Genomic DNA, 21,345 nt, shown 5'->3' with positions numbered 1-21,345 from the left:
TAAAATCAATTCTCTTACATAGACTTGGTGCTAATCGCCAACCACTGATGAAACACGTTTTCTGGCAGGGGTGATAAATTTGTACTGATACATACTCAGCCATTTTTGCTGCCAGTGTGTTTCACACAGGATCTTAACTATTGAGCATGGTACTCTAACATACTACACTAACCAGCCAGAGATTGGTGGGTCTATTTAAAGTTCACAGTTGGTCTTAAGGAAAACCCAACTCCATAGGTTGAATGTGTGTTGAAACTGATGTTTCAACTTTACTCTTAACATTTTGAATTAAAAAATTTATTGAAATATAATCCACACCTTTTGGAAGGTCGACCAAGTGGTTTTTAGTATATTCACAGACTTGTGCAACCATCACTGGTATTTAATTTCAGAATATTTCATTGCTCAAGAAAGACCCATACCCAGGGTGCCAGGGTGGCTCAGTGAGTTAAGCAGGTAAGTGTCTGCCTTTGGCTCAGGTCATGATCCCAGGGTCCTGGGATGGAGCCCGAGTTGGCTCCCTTCTTGTTGGGGGCAGGGAGGAATTCTGCTGCTCCCTCTCCCTCTGCCCCTGCCCCCGTCCTCCTCTCTTGTCCTCTTTGATGCATTCTCTCTCTCTCTCTCTCAACTTAAAAAAAAAAAAATCCATACCCATTAGCAGTAAATCTCCTTTTCCCTTTCTCTAGCCCTTGGCAGTCACTAATTTCCTTTTCTGTCTCTATGGATTTGCCTATTCTGGACATTTCATGATAAAGGGAATCCTACAATAAATTGTGTCTAGCTTTTTTCACTTAGCATAACATGTTCAAGCTTCGTGTTGTAGCATGTATCAGAGCTGCATTCTTTATGGCTGTAGAGTATGCCACTGAATGGATATATCACATTCATCCCATTCACCTTTTTTTTTTTTTTAAGATTTTATTTATTTGAAAGAGTGTGAGCACAAGTGGTGGAGGGAGGGACAGGAGAGGGAGAAGCTGACTCCCCAATGGGCAGAGAGCCTGACACGAGGCTCGAGGTTCCATCCCAGGACCCCGGGATCATGACCTGAGCTGAAGGCAGCTGCTTAACCGACTGAGCCTCCTAGGAGCCCCTATCCCTTCATCACTTGATGGACATTTGTGCAAAGCTCTAAACCCAGTATAATTCCGGAGTATGAAGATTTATTTTTTTGTAGTATCGTACATGCTCCTAAGATCTCGTCTGCTCTTAGAATTCGTGCTCTTATTATGGTGGAGATGATTCCAGTTCTGATTTTCAGCCCTCCATCTCTGACAACTCTTACTCATTTGTGTATCTGTCTCACCCCCAAAATTGAACTTCTGTCCCCCCCCCCCCCCGGACAAATTTCCCTAATACTATGAAGATTGAGTGGAGGATAAGATGCTTAGGGAAAAGAGACCAGTTAGGTTGCCTGAAGCAGTTGCCCTCAACTGCTTCTTGTTCCTCAAGTGAGGAAGGTCTAGCTGTGAATGGTGGTCACAGGAATAGAAAAGGAGGCAGCAACCAAGGGGGGCTCTTAGAAGAGTCAGAAGGGCCTTGTCCTTACCAGAGGTGCAGGATAAAACACTTGAAAAATACAGAAGTGATTCGGTTTTTGAGGGGAGGGCGTGGGGAACCAGGAGAACTGGGTAACAGCACAAATGGTGGTGCCTGTATGGAAGAACAAAGGTGGGGGGGAGAAGCTCCTTCAGGGGTGATAAAGTTAGTTTTGGCTGGTTGAAATTTTTTTTTAATTTTTGGTTTATTCATAAGAGATAGGGAGAGAGGGAGGCAGAGACACAGGCAGAGGGAGAAGCAGGCTCCATGCAGGGAGCCCGACGCGGGACTCGATCCCGGGCCTCCAGGATCAGGCTGTGGGCCGAAGGCATGTGCTCAACTGCTGAGCCCCCCGGGGATCCCCGGCTGGTTGAATTTGAACCGATGTCTAGACGCGGAAATAGGGGTGACTTACCCACCGGAGTCGCTGGCAAGGTACCTCGAATAAAACTAGAACCTGACCAGTCCCCAGCCCAGGGGAGGTCACTCGGGCACCACCGGGCTTTGCCCCGGGCCTCAGGGGTCCACGTAGTGTGGTGGTTGTAGTCTCGTTCCTTTCCGGGGGGGGGGGTGCAGGAACCCGAGGCGCTGCTGCTGCGGTTGTAGGGTAGGGTGGGGAGTGGGGTGACAGGGAGGACGGCCAGGGAGTCCTCCAGCCTGTCTCCACCTCTGAGTTCTTTTTGTGCTACAGGTTATGGAAGGTCCTGAGAAGGAAGTGATTTGCCTTCGCATTGATGGCGTCGGTGGCGGAGCCAGAACTGGAACCCAGCGACTAGCTTTTCCATTATGCCCAGAAAGTTCTAAAGGAAAGCTCAGAACCAGTTTTCATATTTCTTACTGTTCCTTCCCTAGAAGCCGAGGCACTACCTTCCCTGCACATGATGTGGGGAGCGCAGCGCCCACGGACTCCTGGCCTTGTCTGTCACTCCTGGTTCTCCCACCCCTCGGGTGGCTCGCTCCCCGGTTTCCAGGCCCTTCCTGTGCTCGGCCTTTCACGGTCCCCTCGCAAGTTGTCCTCCATGCTCAGAGCTGTGTCTTAGTTTAAATTGCTGATGACTCAGCCTCCAGCCTGACATAAGAGTTACTGGGCAGCCCCCCCCCCCCCCCCGGGGTGTTCTACTCGCAGGTCCAGCGATGTTTGTGGTACCCCCGTCACATACAACTTCGTGCCGGTGACCTTGCAAATCTAAAGGAAATGGGTGACTTTGCAGATTGTAAGTGGCCAAAATGACTCAAGACTTAATAAGCTAATAAGCAGAGCAGAAATTAAAAGGTTAGTATCTTCCTGCTACAAAGCCAGGTCCAGGTAGTCTGCTAAACCTTCAAAAAAACCCATAATTTGCTAGGTATTTCCCCCCAGCTTTTTATTTTATGAAAATTTTATCATTTGAAGCTTTAGAGTTTAAAACTTTTATAAAGTATTAAAACATAAAAATAAAGTATTAAAACAGTACTATGAATAGCTATATATTCTCTTAGACATAATAAATTTGCCACATTCACTATATATTCACATATTTTCCTTTTATCTACATTTTTAAGCCAGACATTCTGAACTTCACCCCTAAATGCTTCAGCATGCTTCTTCTCAGAGTAAAGACATTGGCATAATCACAAATTCATTAAAGCATCAAATATCTGGTTCATACTTAAATGTCTTTAATTATTCCAAAAAATGTCTTTAGAGTATCCTTTTAAAAACTAGATCCACGGGATCCCTGGGTGGCGCAGCGGTTTGGCGCCTGCCTTTGGCCCAGGGCGCGATCCTGGAGACCCGGGATCAAATCCCACATTGGGTTCCCGGTGCATGGAGCCTGCTTCTCCCCCTGCCTGTGTCTCTGCCTCTCTCTCTCTCTCTCTCTCTGCGTGTGTGACTATCATAAATAAATAAAAAATAAAAAAAAATTGATCCACTTTGATAAACTATTCCAGAGCATTAAAAAAAAATGGAAAGGAAGAAAAAAAAAAGGATAGCAAGCTTTTATTCGTTTTATGATTTTTGATCCCCAAACCTGACAAAAAGGCACAAATACACGAAACACAAAAATCCAAAAGCAATACTGGGCGCCTGGGTGGCTCGATCCGTTAAGCCTCTGCCTCTGGCTCGGGTCAGGATCTCAGGGCCTGGCATCCTCTCAGGGGGAGCCGGCTTCTCCTACCTCTGCCCGCCCCTCCACCTGGCCCCACGCGCTCGCTCTCAAATAAAATCTATCTTTATTTTTATTTTATTTTATTTTTTAAATCTATCTTTAAAAAAACCAAAAAGACACCCTAATAAACGTAAATGCAAAAGTCCTAACAGTATTAGCGTATTTCCGTTAAGAGCACAAGAGCATGAAGTGCCCGCCTTCCCCTCCGCGTGACGCCGCGGCCGGGGCCTCGAACCCTCACCCTCGGGAGCGGGGCCGCGGAGCAGCCCTGGGCGCACGGAGCCCGAGCCCCCGCCCGCAGGCGGGTCCCCGCGCAGGCCGCGCTCCACGGGCGGGCGGGGCCAGGGGCAGTGGGGTGGGCGGGGCCAGCGGGCCGGGGCGGGGCCAGGGGCAGTGGGGTGGGCGGGGTCAGCGGGCCGGGGCGGGGCCAGGGGCAGTGGGGTGGGCGGGGCGGGGATGGGCGGGGCCAGCGGGTCGGGGCCAGCGGCCGGGGCGCGGCGTGCGCGGATGTGCGGCCCCGCCCCCTCCTGCGCGCGGCCCCGCCCCCTCCTGCGCGCGGCCCCGCCCCCCCGTGCGCGGCCCCGCCCCGCCCCGCGCCGTGCGCCTCGTCGGTCGGTGCGTCTGCGCCCGGCCCGGCCGCGCCGCGCATGCTGCCCCGCGGGAGAGCGATGGCCAGTGAGTAGCGCGGCCCCGGCCCAGCCCTCGCCTCCGCCTCGCGTCCCCGCCGTGCCGCGGGCCTTCCCGGGCCCCCCGCGGGTTCCGGGCCCCCCGCGGGTTCCGGGCCCCGGGCGGGCCGTCCGCTGCGGCCTCTCGGGCGCCGGGCTGCAGGAGCGCGACGCCGCCAGCCGGGAGGGAAGCTCCTCGCCGGGGGGCGGCCCCGAGCGTCCCGGAGGCTCCGGGCTCCGCGTTAGAAAGCGCGCCCGTGCGGGGCGGCCGCCGTCGCTCGCTTCACCTCAGGTTGATTTTTGAGCTTGGGTTTTGCAAAGGCATCGGCCCCAGGCATTGGCGGCTTGAACCCCGTCTCGGCGAGTGGAGCGTTTGTGTTCCTGGGTTTGGGCCGTGCGGGCAGGGACCGGCCCTTGCCCCGGGTCGCAGCCCTCACGCCCAGGGGAGAGCCCGCTCTTCTGAGCAAAAAACCAGGACAGACCGCCCTGCATCAGGCCGTTGAGCTCTGAGGTTAGGTTTCGCGTCGCTCCCCGTCCCGCTCCTGGACCGGCCCCGGGGCACGTGCCAGCTCTGCTCGTCCCCAGGCCTTTGCCAGATTCTTCCACGGGACGGAGGCCCCGGACGCCTAGTCTGGAGACCTGGGGCATCAGGGGCTTGCCCAGCCCATGTCAGCGGGTCATTGACTCCCTCGGAACCTCAGTTTCCCGGCCTGTAAAATGGGCCTAGAGGCGGTGGGCCCGGAACAGCCCCTGACGGCCCTGGCTGCCGACGGCCGGGGCCGGGGCGGGGCGCACGGGCTGGCGAAGCCCCCGCACAGGCCGCGGGAGAGTCGCTGCGCGCCCTTCCTTCCCCAGCCTCTGTCGGCCTCTCGGGGTGGTTTGTTTTGTTTTCTTTTTGCTACTTACCGTCGTGCTCTTTGGGGCGCAGGAGTATTCGTGGGGTGAGCAAAACCTCCCGGGGGCCTAGGGGCCCTGTCTGTGACCCCGCACAGGTGCAGCTCGTGGCTGCCCCCTCACCCTGGGGCCCTGCCGGTGACCCCGCACAGGTGCAGCTCGTGGCTGCCGGCACCCTCCCCCCCACCCCACCCCGGGGCCCTGCCGGTGACCCCGCACAGGTGCAGGCCGTGGCTACCTACCCTCCCCCCCCCGCCCTGCCGGTGACCCCGCACAGGTGCAGCTCCTGGCTGCCCGCCCCCCAACCCCCCCCCTCCGCCCTGCCGGTGACCCCGCACAGGTGCAGGCCGTGGCTACCTCCCCCCCCCCCCCGGGCCCCCAGCAGCCGGCAGCACACCGAGTCCCATTCAGAATCGGAGCTTGAGCCCAGGAGCAAACAGGAAGCGCTGATCTCCTGTTCAAACTCCGGCTCGTCCTTCGAGCTGCGGGAGAGGGGGCGGGGGGGGGGGGTCCCGGCCTCCGCAGCACTCACACCTGGTGCTGGATAATTGTTTGCCGTGAAGGGCTGCGCCGCGGGCTGCGGCCGTGGGGCCCGGACTGCCCCCGGGTGAGGAGCCCCCGGATTCGGCGTCCGGGCCCCGGTAACCCCGGGTCTCTGCTCGCCCGCAGCTTTCCGCCTGGCCCTCGTCCAGCTCCAGGTTTCTTCCTTCAAATCGGAAAACCTCGCTCGCGCTTGTGGCCTCGTCCGGGAGGCGGCGGGACGAGGAGCCAAAGTCGTGTCCCTGCCGGTGAGTGTGGAGGCGGCGGCGCGGCCCGGGTCCTCCCCGTCTGGCAGGTGGTCCGGGCGGTAGGACGCCCCGAGGGCCCGCGGCTGTGTTCGGGACGCTGTGGGGGACACTCCGCCTAGGAAGAGGGCCCGTGCCGTGGACGCCCACCTCCTTGCCCGGCGTCTCGAAGTCTTTGCAGGACCGCGGCGCCGTGACTGCCTCTGGGCCTCCAGCATGGTAGGAAGCCTGCGAGGCCCAAGTGCCTGCCTGAGCCGCTGGGCGCCTGCGTGGCCCCCAGGCCGTGGCCTCAGGAGCGCGCCCGGCAGAGGCCGCCGCCTTGGCGTCAGCGGGCGCGGGGGCCCAGGGAGCCCTCCTGCGCCGCCTCTCCCCGGGGCGGGGGGCGCCCCCCGCAAGCCCTGCCGAGGTGGACGAGAATTTTCAGAGCCACCTTGTGTTTTCGGGGTCACCTGGGCGAGCGCAGGGCCTTCCCGGGAGCGGCCTGCCTTCCGGCCACGGCCACGGGTGTGGGCCCCGCAGGATTCCGCCTGCTGGGCCGGGGCGAGAGGCCGTGAGGCCGCGGGTGCCCCGTGTCCTGCCTGGGGCCGGCCGTCCCCGCGCAGCGGCCGGTGCGCACCCTCGGCCCGCGAATGAAGGAAGGAGAGTCGGAGGCTGCTGTCTGCTGCGGGAGCGGCCGGGGACGCACGTTTGGGGGAAGCGGGTTTCGCAGGATCAGAGCCTCGGAGCTGGGAGGGGAGGGAGCTCAGACAGAGCGAATTACACACGAGGAGACCTCTGGCTTTCGACGCTTCTGCGCTTTTCCACACACAGGCCTTGTTGCTTCCACGGTTGCTAACACAGTTGTGCGCTGTGGCTTCCTTCTCACACCCGAAGGCCTGTGATCGAGCCGAGGTGGGGAACCGAGGTTCTCCTGCTGACCCCGAGGAAGGGGCGGCCGCCAGGGAGACCCCCCGAGCGCCCGTGACCCGAGCCGCCGGGGTGCTGCGCTTCAGGCCCGGGTAACCCCCGGGAGAGCGGAGCTCGGGAAGGCCGCTGTGCCTCCTTAGAGCAGAACTTTAAAGCGGGTTGGATATTTTCTTCTGGTCTTTCTAGTTTCCCCTTTTTCTCCGCCAACATTATCCTAGGAATGCTTTAACTCGCCCTACGGCACGAAATATTTTCCTGAATATGCTGAGAAAATTCCTGGTGAATCCACACAGAAGCTTTCTGAGGTAGCCAAGGAATGCAGCGTCTATCTCATTGGAGGTAACTTCCTGCCCTCAAGGTACAGTGGCCCAAACGTGAGAAACGTCTGAATAACTCCTGGCGTTAACATTCAAACCACGGAATGCAAACCCTGTAAATTAGGCATTGAAAAGAATGAGGTGGGGGTGCCTCCGGGCTCCTTCGGCTGAGGTTATGAACTCGGGGTCCTGGGATCGAACCCACATTGGGCCCTCTGCTCAGCGGGGTGTTGCTTCTCCCTCTCCCTCAGTGCGCTCTCAAATAAATAAATAAAAAAATCTTAAAAAAAAAATGAGGTGGATTTTATGTAACGTGGAAAAATGTTTATGACACACTGTTACATGGAAGAAGCGAGTTCAATATGACATGAACAAGTACTCCCATTCAATAAGTCCCTCACACAAATGAAGCTTATGTATTTTTGTGGGTTTTTTTTTTTTTGCGAGTATTTGTAATGTAGCACATAGTAAATATCATATAAGGACACACCAAACTGGTAACGATTTTCCCAGGAGAAGCAAAGGGAATACACGGGCAGGTGGAAATGTGGAAAGAAAAACCGTATTAGAGCGTCTTCATTATACTAATACAACGTTAAGAATTTTTTTTTTTCCACAAAGAGGTTACATACATCAAGTAGCTCTATAAATGTTTTGAAATACATTTTAAAATGTTCTCTTTGCTTAAATCAAAAGTACAGTAAAACTTTAATGAATATAGCAAGACTATTCTCTGTTATATTAAGAATTAGAAATGAACGAGGTGAAGAAAAGACAAAGCAAAAAAAGAGAAATGCAGGAACTACATTCAGTGATGGCAGGACCGGCTTACGTTTCCACCTTGAGGCCTTTTTGGGTACAGTTCTGTCGCAGGACCTGGTGAATTTAAGCTGAGCCACAGTGAATCCTCCCTGTTGGTGTTAAAGATTAACCGTAGCCCAAGATCAAAGTAGAATCCAGAAACAGTTTGGTTATTTTTGAAACCTCTCTTTGGTATCTGACTTATGTTTTATCTGTACTCTGGAGTTTATCTCTGAAAGATCTTACTCAAGATAAAAAAAAAAACCAACAACCCATAATTAACCCTTCGAAGTTAGTATACTTTGGTGTTGGACCCAGGTGACCCTTTATCAAGTGTTTGTCCAGTGATATACAAGAATGCTTTATTCAGAATATTTTCTTTGCCTGTGTGGTTCTCTCAATGAAAGGTTCCATTCCTGAAGAGGATGCTGGGAAATTATATAACACTTGTGCCGTGTTTGGGCCTGATGGAACTTTACTGGTAAAGTACAGAAAGGTAAGCAGAGAATGTGGCAAATCTCATTACTTCTTGAGAATTTGCCGTAAAGTTCCCTAGTTCTTCTCATAATATTGTACACACATGGGGCATTAGACTAATTGCTGTCGTCAACTTGTCCAGTCTTGGATGTTGGCATTTTGATATAAATTTTAGACTTAGGGACACCTGGGTGACTCAGCGGTTGAGCGTCTGCCTTCGGCTCAGGGCGTGATCCTGGGGTCTGGGATGGAGTCCCACGTCGGGCTCCCTGCATGGAGCCTGCTTCTCCCTCTGCCTGTGTCTCTGCCTCTCTCTCGGTCTCTCATGAATAAATAAATAAAAAATCTTTAAAAAAAATTTTTTTAGCTTCGCCTATCAGTTTCTTTCTTTTTTAAAAAAAAATATATATATATATAATATATATTTTTTTTTATGATAGTCGCACAGAGAGAGAGAGAGAGAAGCAGAGACACAGGCAGAGGGAGAAGCAGGCTCCATGCACCGGGAGCCCCACGTGGGATTCGATCCTGGGTCTCCAGGATCGCGCCCTGGGCCAAAGGCAGGCGCCAAACCGCTGCGCCACCCAGGGATCCCCCGCCTATCAGTTTCAGCAAAGAGAAAATCTATAAAAATTTTGGTTAGAATTGCATTGAATATAGAGATATCATTGAGGAGAGTGGAAATCTAGCTGTAGTAAATGCAGACACATTGAGGATTGTTAAATATTTCTGGTAAATTGATCCTTGTCGCATTATGAAATCCATTTTTTTTTCTCATAATATTCTTTCTTAAAGTTTATTTTATCTCTGCTATGGTCACTCCAGGCTTCTTATACATAGTGTTGTAAAATACATCATCTTCTAATTCCTTATTTTCAACATGTGCCTTTGTATTTAAAATGATTCTCCTGGGAGACCCTGGGTGGCTCAGCGGTTTAGTGCCTGCCTTTGGCCCAGGGCGCGATCTTGGAGTCCCCGGATTGAGCCCGCGTCGTGCTCCCAGCATGGAGCCTGCTTCTCCCTCCTCCTGTGTCTCTGCCTCTCTCTCTCTTTCTCTCTCTCTCTGTCTCTATCATAAATACACACATACATACATACATCTTTAAAAAATAAAATGATTCTCCTGTAGGCAGGCTGCAGTTGGCTCTTACAGTTGTCTTCATTCTGATAATCTCGGCCTTCTAGCTGGTGTGTGCACTCCACTTCTATTTAACGTAATTATTGATATGGTTAGATTTAGGCCTTAGACATTTTACTGTTTTTTTTTTTCCTTTGTTCCGCTTTCCTGCATTCTCTTGGCTTAGTATTAAATGTATTTTTTAGAATTCATTTTAATTTATGTTGGCTTTTAGTTATACCTCTTTGCTTTTTTTTTAAGTTGTTGCCCCGGGATTACAACATGCACCCTATGTTTTCACAGTCTGCTTAGAATTAATGTTATTCTACTTCATATGAAATTTAAGAACTTCACAGTTGAATAGGACCCTTTCCTTCCTCACCTTATTTTCTCTGTTGTCTTACATGTTGCATCTAATATATTATTAATCCCCCACAAAACACTAAATTTTTGAGTGATCCTATGTATTTTAAAGAAATTAAGATAAAAATATTTTATCTATCAGTGTTTACTTTTTTGGTATTTTTCTTTCTAAGGAGCATAGTTCTACCTGGTATATTTGCCTTCAGACAGAAAGATCTTTAGAATTTCTGTAGTGACGATGTGCTAGATAGGAATTCTCTTAGTTTTCATTTATGAATATATATTTTGTCTTCATTCTTGAAAGATAATTTTGGTGGAATAGAATTCTGGGTTGATAGTTTTCTTTTGTTTCCTAGCAATTTGAGCCATGTTTTTCAGTTACTTTCTAGCCTTTTAAAAAAAAATTTCTGGTAAGAAGTGATTTGTATTGAAATCCTGTATGTAATTTGTGTTTTTTTTCTACAAATATTTTTTCATAATCTTTATAGTTCTCACTGTTTTGACTCTGATGCACCTGTCTAGATACGATTTTCTTTATATTTGTCCTGCTTTGTGCTTTTTTAATCTGTAAATTTAACTCTTTCATTATATTGGGGGCATTATCTTGATAAATATTTTTCTGTTCCATTGTCTTATCGGACTTCAATTTTGATACCGTTCCACCAGTCCAGGTCCCCAAGACTCAGGTTTGTTTTGTTTTTCCCTTTTTTCTTTCTCTTGTTCATTGTGGACACTTTCCTTTGATCCATTTTCAAATTCACAGAATCGTTTTTCTGTAAGCCCCAGTCTTCTGAATGCCAATCCAGTGAAATCTTTTAAAATTTCAGATAAACTTTTATTTTTCTACTGGCATTTCCTATATGTCCATTATTAAAAGTTTATTTTTTCTTTATACCTTTGAGCTTAGTTTCAATAGCTACTTTTTTGTAATGATCATATCTGAGTCCTACTTCCTTGATTGTCTTTTGTTTAGAGTTGGGTAACATTTTCTTGTTTCTTTGTGTAGTAATTTTGGATTGCATATTGGATTATATGTTGAGATTCTAGCTTCTATTACTCTGAAAAATTTTGTATTTTTTTTGTTTTAGTGAGTAGTCACTTGGTTGTACTCAAACACCATACTCTTTTTCCTTTGTGAGGTGGGCAGCAGCTTCAGCTGCTCTGTTCTATCTAAAGTTGTTTGGCTTTAGCTGGGCTGCTTGGAGTCAGGCCTATCATCTTTAATTCACTACTTAGCCAGAGATTTGGATAGATTTTTATATGCAGAATTTAGGGCTTTTCTCATTGGACTCCCTTCTTTTCAGGATTTCTCTTTCAATTTCCAGCTGCTGTGAAACTCTGTCCTCTGGTTCTTTGGGCCAACATGATAATAGGTATTTTCACCATCACTCCTAGCAACAACTGGGACCTTGCCTCCAACTCAAAGGTGTATCTGGTGTCCTTGTTTGTTCTTGATCTCAGAATGAAAAGGTTTAATATTTCACCGCCAAATATGATGTTCCTTCCTCCCTCGCACCCCCACATACTCTATCAGATTAAGGGAGTTCTCTTACCAGAAGAGTTTTTTCCTTTTGTTTTTAAATTAAGAAGGGATGTAGAGGGCAGCCCGGGTGGCTCAACGGTTTAGCGCCGCCTTTGGTCCAGGGCATGAGCCTGGGGCCCCGGGATCCAGTCCCACATCGGGCTCCCTGCATGGAGCCTGCTTCTCCCTCTGCCTCTCTCTGTGTCTCTATGAGTAAATAAAAAAATAAAAAAAAGAATGGATGTAGAGATTTACCAAATGCGTATTCACCTCTTAGGTTGATTATATGACTTTTCTCCTTTATTTTGCGAATGCGGTAAATTACATTGGTTGGTTTCCTAACGTTAAACATTGGCTTTCTTTGAATAAATCCAATTTTGAAGTGATGTTACTCTTTTATATATTGCTGCATTTAGTTTGGAGAATTTTACGTATTTTTAATTGCTTACCCACTTTCTGTATCTCCTGCCAATGTGTCAGTTTATGGTTCTGTGAAGACTTCATTTAGCATTTTTTTATGTTCTAATGCCTTTATTATTTTTTAATATGTATATTTTTTTATTGAAGTTCAATTTGCCAACATATAGCATAACACCCAGTGCTCATCCTGTCAGGTGCCCCCCTCAGTGACCATCACCCAGTCACCCCATCCCCCCGCCCACCTCCCCTTCCACTACCCCTTGTGTGTTTCCCACAGTTAGGATTCTCTCATGGTCTGTCACCCTCTCTAATTTTTCCTACTCATTTTCCCTCCTTTCTCCTATGATCCCTTTCGGTATTTCTTATATTCCCCATGTGAATGAAACTGTATAATGATTGTCCTTCTCCGATTGACTTACTTCACTCAGCATCATACCCTCCAGTTCCATCCACGTCGAAGCAAATGGTGGCTGTTTGTCCTTTCTGATGGCTGAGGAACATTTAGCATTTATAATGAGTAAGAGAGTAACATGTTAATTGCTTCCCAAAAGAAACCTAGACATCAGTTACACCCCACGTAGGAAAGAAGTGTCATAAGCCCTACAGCACCATTTTCCCATTTTGTATAATAGAACTCATTTTGATGGGATGTCAGCTTGTGGGGTGGGCTGTGGACAGGTGGGGTTGCTGTCTGCATAGTTGATCGCGGAGCGTCCCTGTTGCTGCCCACAGAGAGTGTGTTACTATTGCCATGAGCCCTGCTAGAGTGGAAGTAACCAAATTCATTACTTGTGCTGCAGCTCCATCTGTTTGACATTGACATTCCTGGGAAAATTACATTTCATGAATCTAAAACACTGACTCCTGGTGATAGTTTCTCCACCTTTGATACTCGTAAGTACCAGACACGTCCACATTTTAGTAGTATCAGTAGAAGAGGATCAGGTATTCCCTCTTTTTTTTCCCTCTTATGTCCCTTCTCCAGCTTCCTTACGTACCCTGACTGCAAGGCCACAAGTAGGAAGGGCAGAGAATGGTCAGAGGTCTAGAAAGGGCTGGATGAATGAAGAGCTGAGGGTCTGACATGATTTTGCTCTACCGTTTGGTCACCGCCTGCTAGTAGCATGGTCGCTTCCAGAGTTTACCTCTTCGGCAGTGATTGAACACCTCCCACATAGAGACGCATTCAAGTAGAATGAATTTCTCATTTCCAATCTGAGATAAATGGTGTCTTTATGAGCTAGAGTCCAATAGGCATAAACGTATATATACCTTTCCTCCATCCATGGCCTTGCGTGAATATCTTGCCATCCGTTTTGTGATCTTAGGTGGAGGCTTTACTGCCACACCATGTTGCAAGAGGTTAACATTTCATTTGTGCATTTTTCTGTTTGAAAAACAGCTTACTGCAGAGTGGGCCTCGGCATCTGCTACGACATGCGCTTTGCAGAGCTCGCGCAAATCTACGCGCAGAGAGGTGAGGCCAGCACAGCGCAGCTGTGTGATGTGTGGTGTGGGTGCTTCGAGATTTGGTTCTGGCTTGGTCTTTGTGGGTAAACGGAGCCCTTGGAAAAACTGGAGAGGAGGTCTTCTTTTTTTTTTTTTAAATAATAAATTTATTTTTTATTGGTGTTCAATTTACCAACATACAGAATAACACCCAGTGCTCATCCCGTCAAGTGCCCCCCTCAGTGCCCGCCACCCAGTCACCCCCACCCCCCCGCCCTCCTCCCCTTCCACCACCCCTAGTTCGTTTCCCAGAGTTTAGGAGTCTTCCATGTTCTGTCTCCCATTCTGATATTTCCCACTTATTTTTCCTCCTTTTCCCTTTATTCCCTTTCACTATTATTTATATTCCCCCCAAAAATGAGACCATATAATGTCCTTCTCCGATTGACTTATTTCACTCAGCATAATACCCTTGGAGAGGAGGCCTTCATCTCTCCATTCCCATCTGGTTGCTCAGACTCTGGCTGCACATGGACAATATGGTTTTTCGGAGGTTGTGGTTCAACACATCATGCAGCTAAGGCAGGAGGCACGTTCTGAAATCTCTACTCTTTGAGCTCCTCTTGTGCTATGTTTGGAAAGAGTCACATGGAGCCCCCTGGAAGTAAGGATGTGGTCTGCCGTGTCTGTCATGGAGGTACACCCAGTAGTCCTAGATGTTGGCTACAGTACAACGGCAGTCTGTGACATTTTGGCCCAGAGGAGTGTCCTGTTGTCCTGCAAGAACACTGAGCCACGTCGGAAGATTTGAGTTCTGGTTTCAACTCTCCCCGTTAATAGACGTGATACTTTAAATTATTTAATCTTTGGAGCAGTGTGGATCTCCGTTTTCTCATAGGCCTGTTGTGGAAATTAGGGCAGGAGAACGTAGTTCCTCGTATGGTGCCCCACAAATGTGAGCATCCCTGCCAGCCTGTCCAGGCTGCTCTGACCCGGCCCTGACTTTAACTTGGCAAAGGGGGTGGGTGCAAACATTGTGACTGACTGCTCAGCAGGAAAGGTGTACGTGGCTCCGGGTTGGCGGATCTGTCAAGTTCTCCCAGTAAGCTTTAGGGCACCTACTCTGAACCTCAGTTCATTTGAAAAGCATTACAAAATGTGGTGCTGAGGGATCCCTGGGTGGCGCAGCGGTTTGGCGCCTGCCTTTGGCCCAGGGCGCGATCCTGGAGACCCAGGATCGAATCCCACGTCGGGCTCCCAGTGCATGGAGCCTGCTTCTCCCTCTGCCTGTGTCTCTGCCTCTCTCTCTCTCTCTGTGACTATCATAAAAAAAAAAGTGCTGAGAGAAATTTGAATTTTTTTTTTTTACATGAAGTCACATACTGTGGTTTTGATCATCGTTACCACTATTTTTGTGTGTCTGTGTATAGCATGTGTGTGTCTCTAAAGGAGTTCAGAGCCGTGACGGAATACTCCTGACAGTGTCCGGCTTGGCTGCCCTCTTTATGCTTGGGAAGGTTTGCGTTTGGTCCCCACAGGGTGAGGGTCAAGATGGGGAGCTAGCGTGGTGTGGGTTGTTAACCTGCACCCACTCTCCGGCCTTTCTCTCCCAAGGCTGCCAGCTGTTGGTGTATCCTGGAGCTTTTAACATGACCACCGGACCCGCCCACTGGGAGCTGCTTCAACGAGGCCGGTAAGAAAGCATCTTGGGCATACCTGCCAGTGTCTCTGTGTTGTTCTGGGCAAAGATTTACAGTCTGGTGGAATTCCCAACTGTCCTGACGCAGAATGCTGCCCCTGACTCAGCATGTCTTGACATCCAGATGCAATTGGAAAAGATGAATCACCACCTTGACTGTGCCGTTCAGATGGGGGCGCTTATCGCACTCCATCCTTTACCCATTCTGCAAGCCCTGGAATGCTCTCACAAGACACTTGTTAGAGGCTCTTGTTTTTCTAATCTGTAAATCTGAGGCATTGCACAGTGTCTTTGGCATGTCAGAGTAGCTGTTTCCTGCCTCCCTAAGGTGGAGGGTGAGTGCTGAAGGGCAGAAACCAGAGGGGGATGTAACCTGAAGGGAGAAAGGAGTGTGACTGTGTGTGTCTGTGTAAAGTATGCTGAAAACCATGGAATATTGGTCAGAAATGTTAGCTTCCTTCCTTACAATTCTGTTAATTGGGGTATAATCACTTAAAAGTACACCAACTTTAAGTCTGTAGGTCAGTGAAGTTTTACATGTGTGTTCACCTGTGACCCAGGTCAACATGGAACACGTCCAGATCTCTAGAATTCTCCCTTTTGCTCCTTCCATCAACCCTCTCCTTCTCTACCCCGATGTAGCCACTTTTCTCACCTCTGAAAATGATGGTGGTTCTCACTGGGGGAGGAAGCAGAGGAGTTTGGCTGGTGCTGGGTGGAGGATGGGGATGGGCATCCGGTACCGTGCATGTTCATTCACGCGGTCTTGTAGAAAGCAAGGGAAGCTTGGGCGGCTTGGAGCAAGCCTGGAGAGCTCCCAGGTGAGGTAGTTGATGTACCCAGGCTGCCACCTGAATTCTTACCTCATTTGGGATAATGGGACTTGGGCCCCTGTGGGGAAGTGCCAGGTAGCCCTGCCAGGCGGCTTATGGCCCCAGTAAGGCTGGTCCGTTCTCTCTGGCCACCTTGACTTGCTCTTTTTAGGTTGACAGGTTGGCTCAGGCCAGGGTCTCAACTGTGGTGGTATTGATACTTTGGACTAGATCATTCTTTATTGTGGGGACTGTCCTGTACATTGTAGGATGTTCGCAGCATCCTTGGCCTCCACCTGCTAGGTGCCAATAGCAGCCCCATATCACGAGTGGCAGAGAGTCAAAGTCCATGTCTTCGGACATTGGCAGATGTCCCCAGGGGGCAAAATCACCTCCATTTGAGAAGTGGTTTATGCACTAAGATACTTTTTGAGGAGAAGGTTTCATGGCTTTGCTGTTTTCTTCCACATCCAGCCGGCCTGTCCCGTCCCAGTTTTTAAAAGAAGAATCTGTACATTTGGGATAGAAAAATGCCGCCAGTCTATAACGTATGAACGGCCTCTCTTTTGTCGTTGACAACAGGGCTGTTGATAACCAGCTGTATGTGGCCACAGCATCTCCTGCCCGGGATGAGCAGGCCTCCTATGTTGCCTGGGGACACAGCACTGTTGTGAGTCCTTGGTGAGTTGGCCACGCGGGGACAGATTGCACTTGGGAGGGTGGGTTTTCTGATTCTCGCCCAGCCCTGCCCCCACCGCCCCCCCCCCCCCCGTGCCCCCACGTCTCTACCTTGTCAGCGAGAGATGCTTCCGCTTGAAAGCCATGTGAGAAAAAAGTGGTCCTGCTGTGCCGACTGAGTCTTTGGCCCCAGCCCTCGTCCAAGTTTCTGAGCGCCTTCTGTGGTCCGTTGGACTTGGGTCACGTGGGGACACCAGGCAGCAGGGATGGTTGGGCAATTTCAGTTCAAAGGGCTCCCAGACCCTTAGCTTTTAGTTAAAACTGAGGCTCTGGCTGGCCCTAGAGCAGGAATTAGTTACCGGGTGAGGATTTTGCTCCCTGATACTGAATAGAGGGTGGAGGAGGGTGAGTTCATTTAAGGGAAATGGGCTTGTCCTCTGCGAGAGGGAAGAGCGTTGTGCCAGTGAAGCCAAGGGACGCTAAGTACTCTTCCTTTACCTTTGTAGGAGCAAGACCAAACTGCTTTTGGGTTTTGAAGGCCTAGATGTATTTCCTGTGATGGGAACTGTGTCTTCATTTTCTTACTGGGTTGTTGGTATTTTTAGCAGTTTGTAGGAGGTAATCTTTATGTTTGGGGACAATTCCTTTGTTCATAATATGAAATGTAAATATTTTCCCCAGTTTCTCTTGTAACTTTGCTTCTGGTGGTTTGTTTGTTTTTTGAAATCTTCATTGTAAAATAAAACACACTACATTACTCAAAAAAAAAAAAAAAAAGTGTGTGCCCAGCCACACGGCCAGTCACTTGTTACTGTGGTAGCTCATGGTCTGTATTTGTACAGTTTTCATGGCACTTTCACACCCATGCTCTCCGGGTGACCTCCTAGAGACTTTTCCTGTATTAAGCTCAGTTTCTAGATGGTAGCATTGAAGTTCATGGGACAAAGCAGCTAGGACTGGTGTTTAGATTCTGGACTTTTGACTTCGGGACTTGGATTTATTCCATACTGCTTCTCACGCGTTTGTGTGATTATACACTCACCAGCACACTGGTGTGTATTGCTGTAGTTTGAAGGTAAATATACCAGTAATGAGGCTGAGAAGGGTTATGTTTCACTGTGGGGTCCCTGAAGTTCTCTCATGTGATTTTATAGGACCCAAAGATTTAAGTGTGTGATAGGGGACGGCCTGAGAAGGGATGGCCAGGGAGCCTCCTGCACATTAGGGTTTGGGAGGCACTGGCAGCTTGTTACTCCTCAGGCCGGCTGCTTCCGACACGAGGTAGTTGTTTGAGATCTATCTTTATTTCTTCCTTTTCAGTATTCTGTCTTTGGGATTTGGGGGCCTCTGCCTTGTATGGACATTAGGACGGGTCCTGGGGTTAACCCAGAGAGCTTTCATTTCAGGGCAAATGGGGAAGAAATAGAAAAGAATAAAAAAGAACTCGGTTAAATGGCGTTAATGATCATGTCTGTAGGTCATTTGTGCCAGAGACTTGTCTGTGGCCGCCCAGGAGGCAGAACCAGTTACTACGTCAGACTGTTTGTTAGGTCAGTTTATTTATTTTGTGCTTTGGAGGAATTTCGTCTTGCTAGGCTGTCTTGGAAGTTCTGCTTCGGGCCAAGAGACTCGGAACCGGAAGGTTTCCAGGTCAGCCTTTCTGCAGACTCAGGAGGGAGTGTTGCTATTGCTACGCCTGGGGTTCCTCTCCGTTGGGGTGTGGTTTCCACCACTTCTTTCCTGCAAAAACAGAAAGCCAATAGCCTAGATCCCCAGGCAGCACAGGCCGAGGCAGGCGGTCCCGGCAGCGCCGGCCTCAGGAGGCCTGGAGGTCCGGACCCTCCCGAATCGGTCCTCCTGACGCGCTCACGAAGGGACGGGACGGAGCTCCCCTTGGTTCTAGGCGGCTCGGCAGCTCTGTTCCTGGAGGCTTAGAATCGCGGAATAACTGCCGTCTCCCAGCAGTTGGCAGTTTACAAAGCCTACTGCGCAATCCTCTGAGTCTCACAGCTCTCATTTCTACCTCGTAGGTTGGGGAATGGAGGTGGCAGCTGACTTGCCGCACGGCCACACAGCTCCCTAAACGGTAGAGCAGGAACCTGTGCGCCCCGGGCCCTTCTTGCCTTCAGCTCCCGGTCCTTCCCCTGTGGCCTGCAAGGTGGGAGAGACCAGGGATCTTGACACCCCCGAGGCTGGCAGCCCACTCATGTCACGCCCTCCCGAATCTCTTGCAGGGGGGAGGTTGTTGCCAAAGCTGGCGCCGAGGAGACAGTCGTGTATTCAGACATAGGTAAGATTCGCCGTGGCACAGCTCAGGTCCCCGGTGTCCCCGCTGGTCTGAGGCGATTCAGTAGCTGTGAAGCTGCTGTCACCTGGAGGGGCGCCCTTGTGCCGCCTTCTCATTTATCTTTGGGTCTCTGGCCAAACCCTGGGGGCTGGCACTCAGCGTGGGTTTTCTGGGTTTCGTTTGAATGACTCCTGGGGCGGTGCCAGGCCACCTGTGCCCCTGGACAAGACTGAGGTTACTATTACTTGCTGAGATTCTGGTGGTTTTTATGCTATTTGGGGAGGAAATTCTCATTGGTTAGTGAGGAGTTACATCTTATTAATGGTACACTTTCCTGTTTTCGCAGACCTGAAGAAGTTGGCTGAAATACGCCAGCAAATCCCCATTTTTAGCCAGAAGCGATCAGACCTCTATGCAGTGGAGGCGAAAAAGCCCTGAGGTTTATTTTCCTAACACGTCATGAAATAGGATGATCTGTTTCTGCAATGTGATCATCTCCCTGCTGAATTAATTAAAGAGATCTTTTTTTTTTTTTTAATTTAAATTTCAGCACTTTTCCCTACCTGAGAATTCTCCAGTGAGATGATGGAGCATCAGCACGCGTATTTTTCACACCATATTACACAGTTAAAAAGGACTCAGGCTGGCATTGAGAGCAGAAGCAAGAGGGGCTACCTCCCATGCTGAGTTGCCTCCCAGTAGTTGGTAGAAGTATCAGGCCTTGGTGTCCAGGTGATTCGCCTGGCACAAATACAGCTTGTGTCACACACCTCTTCTCTCTTGGCTGGAGTTGGAGCCCATCATGTAGAAAACTTGGGTCTGGTGCTCCTCTTTTTGGAGCAGGATTACATTTTTAGTCTGTGAGCAGATATGGGAAGCGAGGCGATGGACCCTTGGTGTTTGCTAGAGGAGGTGGCAGCCCGAGTCCTCCTGGCAGCCGGGGGGCTCCTCGGATGCAGGAAGGAGCTGGTGAATCACGCCCAGACCCTCCAGGTCGTAGGGGAGAGGCTGTGTCAACAGTGAGTCCCGTGGGGGACTGTCTGGTGTCACTTGGTCAAGGCAACTAAAGATGGTTCTCTGCAAAAGGTTTTCTTGATGGGATGAGTGTCTGAAAATCTTTTTCTTTTTGCTTTTCTCCCTGGCAAGACTTTCTAGCTTGATAAAGGCAAGTTTTTAGGCTAATTGTTTTCAGAATCCTTTTGCAGAATTAAAAATCAAGAATTCCAGTGAACCTTGTTTTTATGTACGTTGGGCTGGTAAATGTTTACCCACCAGCCGTCCCAAAGCCCTAATTTGGGTAGCATTTGCCAGTTTCCGTGGCGTAAATACTTTCACCGTGGCCGAGGTGCAAACTCTCAGTAGAACACGTCTAACCAGAGATGGGAATAAAAGCACCGTTGGCACTTGTGAGCTGGTGCGGTCCTGCTCTGCGCACCGCTGTTTACATCCGTAGTCGCCTGACTGGGAAGATAAAATCTTAGAAGAATGAGTGAGCACACACTCTGTTAGCTGTACGAGCCGTGACACCATCGTGTGTCATTTAACCTTTGGGAATCAGCATCGTACACTTGGAGGAGTACAGGAGTGAAAAGGTGAACGACATTTGAAAATTAAGTGTCCAGTTTGGTGAAATCTGACCGATGTGTACAGCCCTGAAGCGCTCTAATCAGGATGGCGAGCAGCCCTCCTCTCGGCCCGCCCCCCAGCTTTCCGGTGCTCTCTAGAATCCCTCTGTACTCTTCTCAGCCCCAGCCATCACTGATCAGCTTTGTCACTGTAGGTTAGTTTGAATTTTCTGTAATTACCTAAAAGTGGAATCCTACCACGTGAATACTTTTTTGTCTTCTTTCACTCATCGTAATTATTTGGAGACTCATCCCTGCGTGTATCACTGATTTCTTTGTTAATTGCTAAATGGTAGCCCACTAAGCGGATATACCATAATTTAAATAAACATTTGAGATTTCAGTTTTTGGCTATTAGAAATAAAGCTGTTAAAAACATTTTGTGCAAGTTGTTCATTTTTCTTGAGTAAAAATCTGGGAGTGGAACGGCGGGGTCCTCCGTGTACATCACTACCAAACTGGTTTCCAAAGTGACTGCCATTTTACTTCCTTACCCCGGTGTCCCAGTTGCTCCACATCCTCACCAATACTCACTTGGTTTGATGACCCTTTAAATTGGCCCATTTTGTTGTGTGTATAGTGTTATTTCATTGTGGCTTTCCTTTATTTTTAATTTTGTATTTCCCTAATGACTAATAACGCTGAGCATCTTTTCATGTGCTTTGCTGTCTGTGCATCCTTTTTGCTGTCTGTGCATTCATATGTTTTCCCCATATTTTTATTGGATTATTTATCCTCGTATTGATTAATAAGAGTTCTTTTTATATTCTAGATAAAAATCCTTTCTTCTTTTAAAGTTTGCCCTTTTTTATGTTGTATTGAAGAAATTGCCAAACCCA

General features: G+C 49.3%; 1 protein-coding gene across 3 annotated transcripts; it reads left to right on the top strand.

The window, feature by feature from the left end:
• The first annotated feature begins 4,280 nt into the window (after window positions 1-4,280).
• On the top strand, window positions 4,281-20,887 carry NIT2 (nitrilase family member 2). Of its 3 annotated transcripts, none has more exons than XM_055316175.1 (10): window positions 4,281-4,364; window positions 5,918-6,036; window positions 7,158-7,278; window positions 8,465-8,553; window positions 12,757-12,850; window positions 13,359-13,433; window positions 15,020-15,098; window positions 16,499-16,597; window positions 18,829-18,884; window positions 19,228-20,887. In XM_055316175.1, the coding sequence occupies exons 1-10, from the start codon at window positions 4,337-4,339 to the stop codon at window positions 19,317-19,319; spliced, it is 852 nt and encodes a 283-aa protein (XP_055172150.1). In that variant the 5' UTR covers window positions 4,281-4,336; the 3' UTR covers window positions 19,320-20,887. The 3 variants fall into 3 exon arrangements, with proteins under 3 accessions (XP_055172150.1, XP_055172152.1, XP_055172151.1); XM_055316177.1 differs by having other exon boundaries at window positions 4,348-4,364; window positions 5,918-6,252; XM_055316176.1 differs by lacking the exon at window positions 4,281-4,364 and adding an exon at window positions 4,388-4,865 and having other exon boundaries at window positions 5,918-6,252.
• The last annotated feature ends 458 nt before the right edge of the window (window positions 20,888-21,345 follow it).

Source organism: Nyctereutes procyonoides, unplaced genomic scaffold (assembly GCF_905146905.1).
Source record: "Nyctereutes procyonoides isolate TBG_1078 unplaced genomic scaffold, NYPRO_anot_genome, whole genome shotgun sequence".
Lineage (NCBI taxonomy): Eukaryota > Metazoa > Chordata > Mammalia > Carnivora > Canidae > Nyctereutes > Nyctereutes procyonoides.
This window is presented reverse-complemented; position numbering and strand designations above follow the sequence as displayed.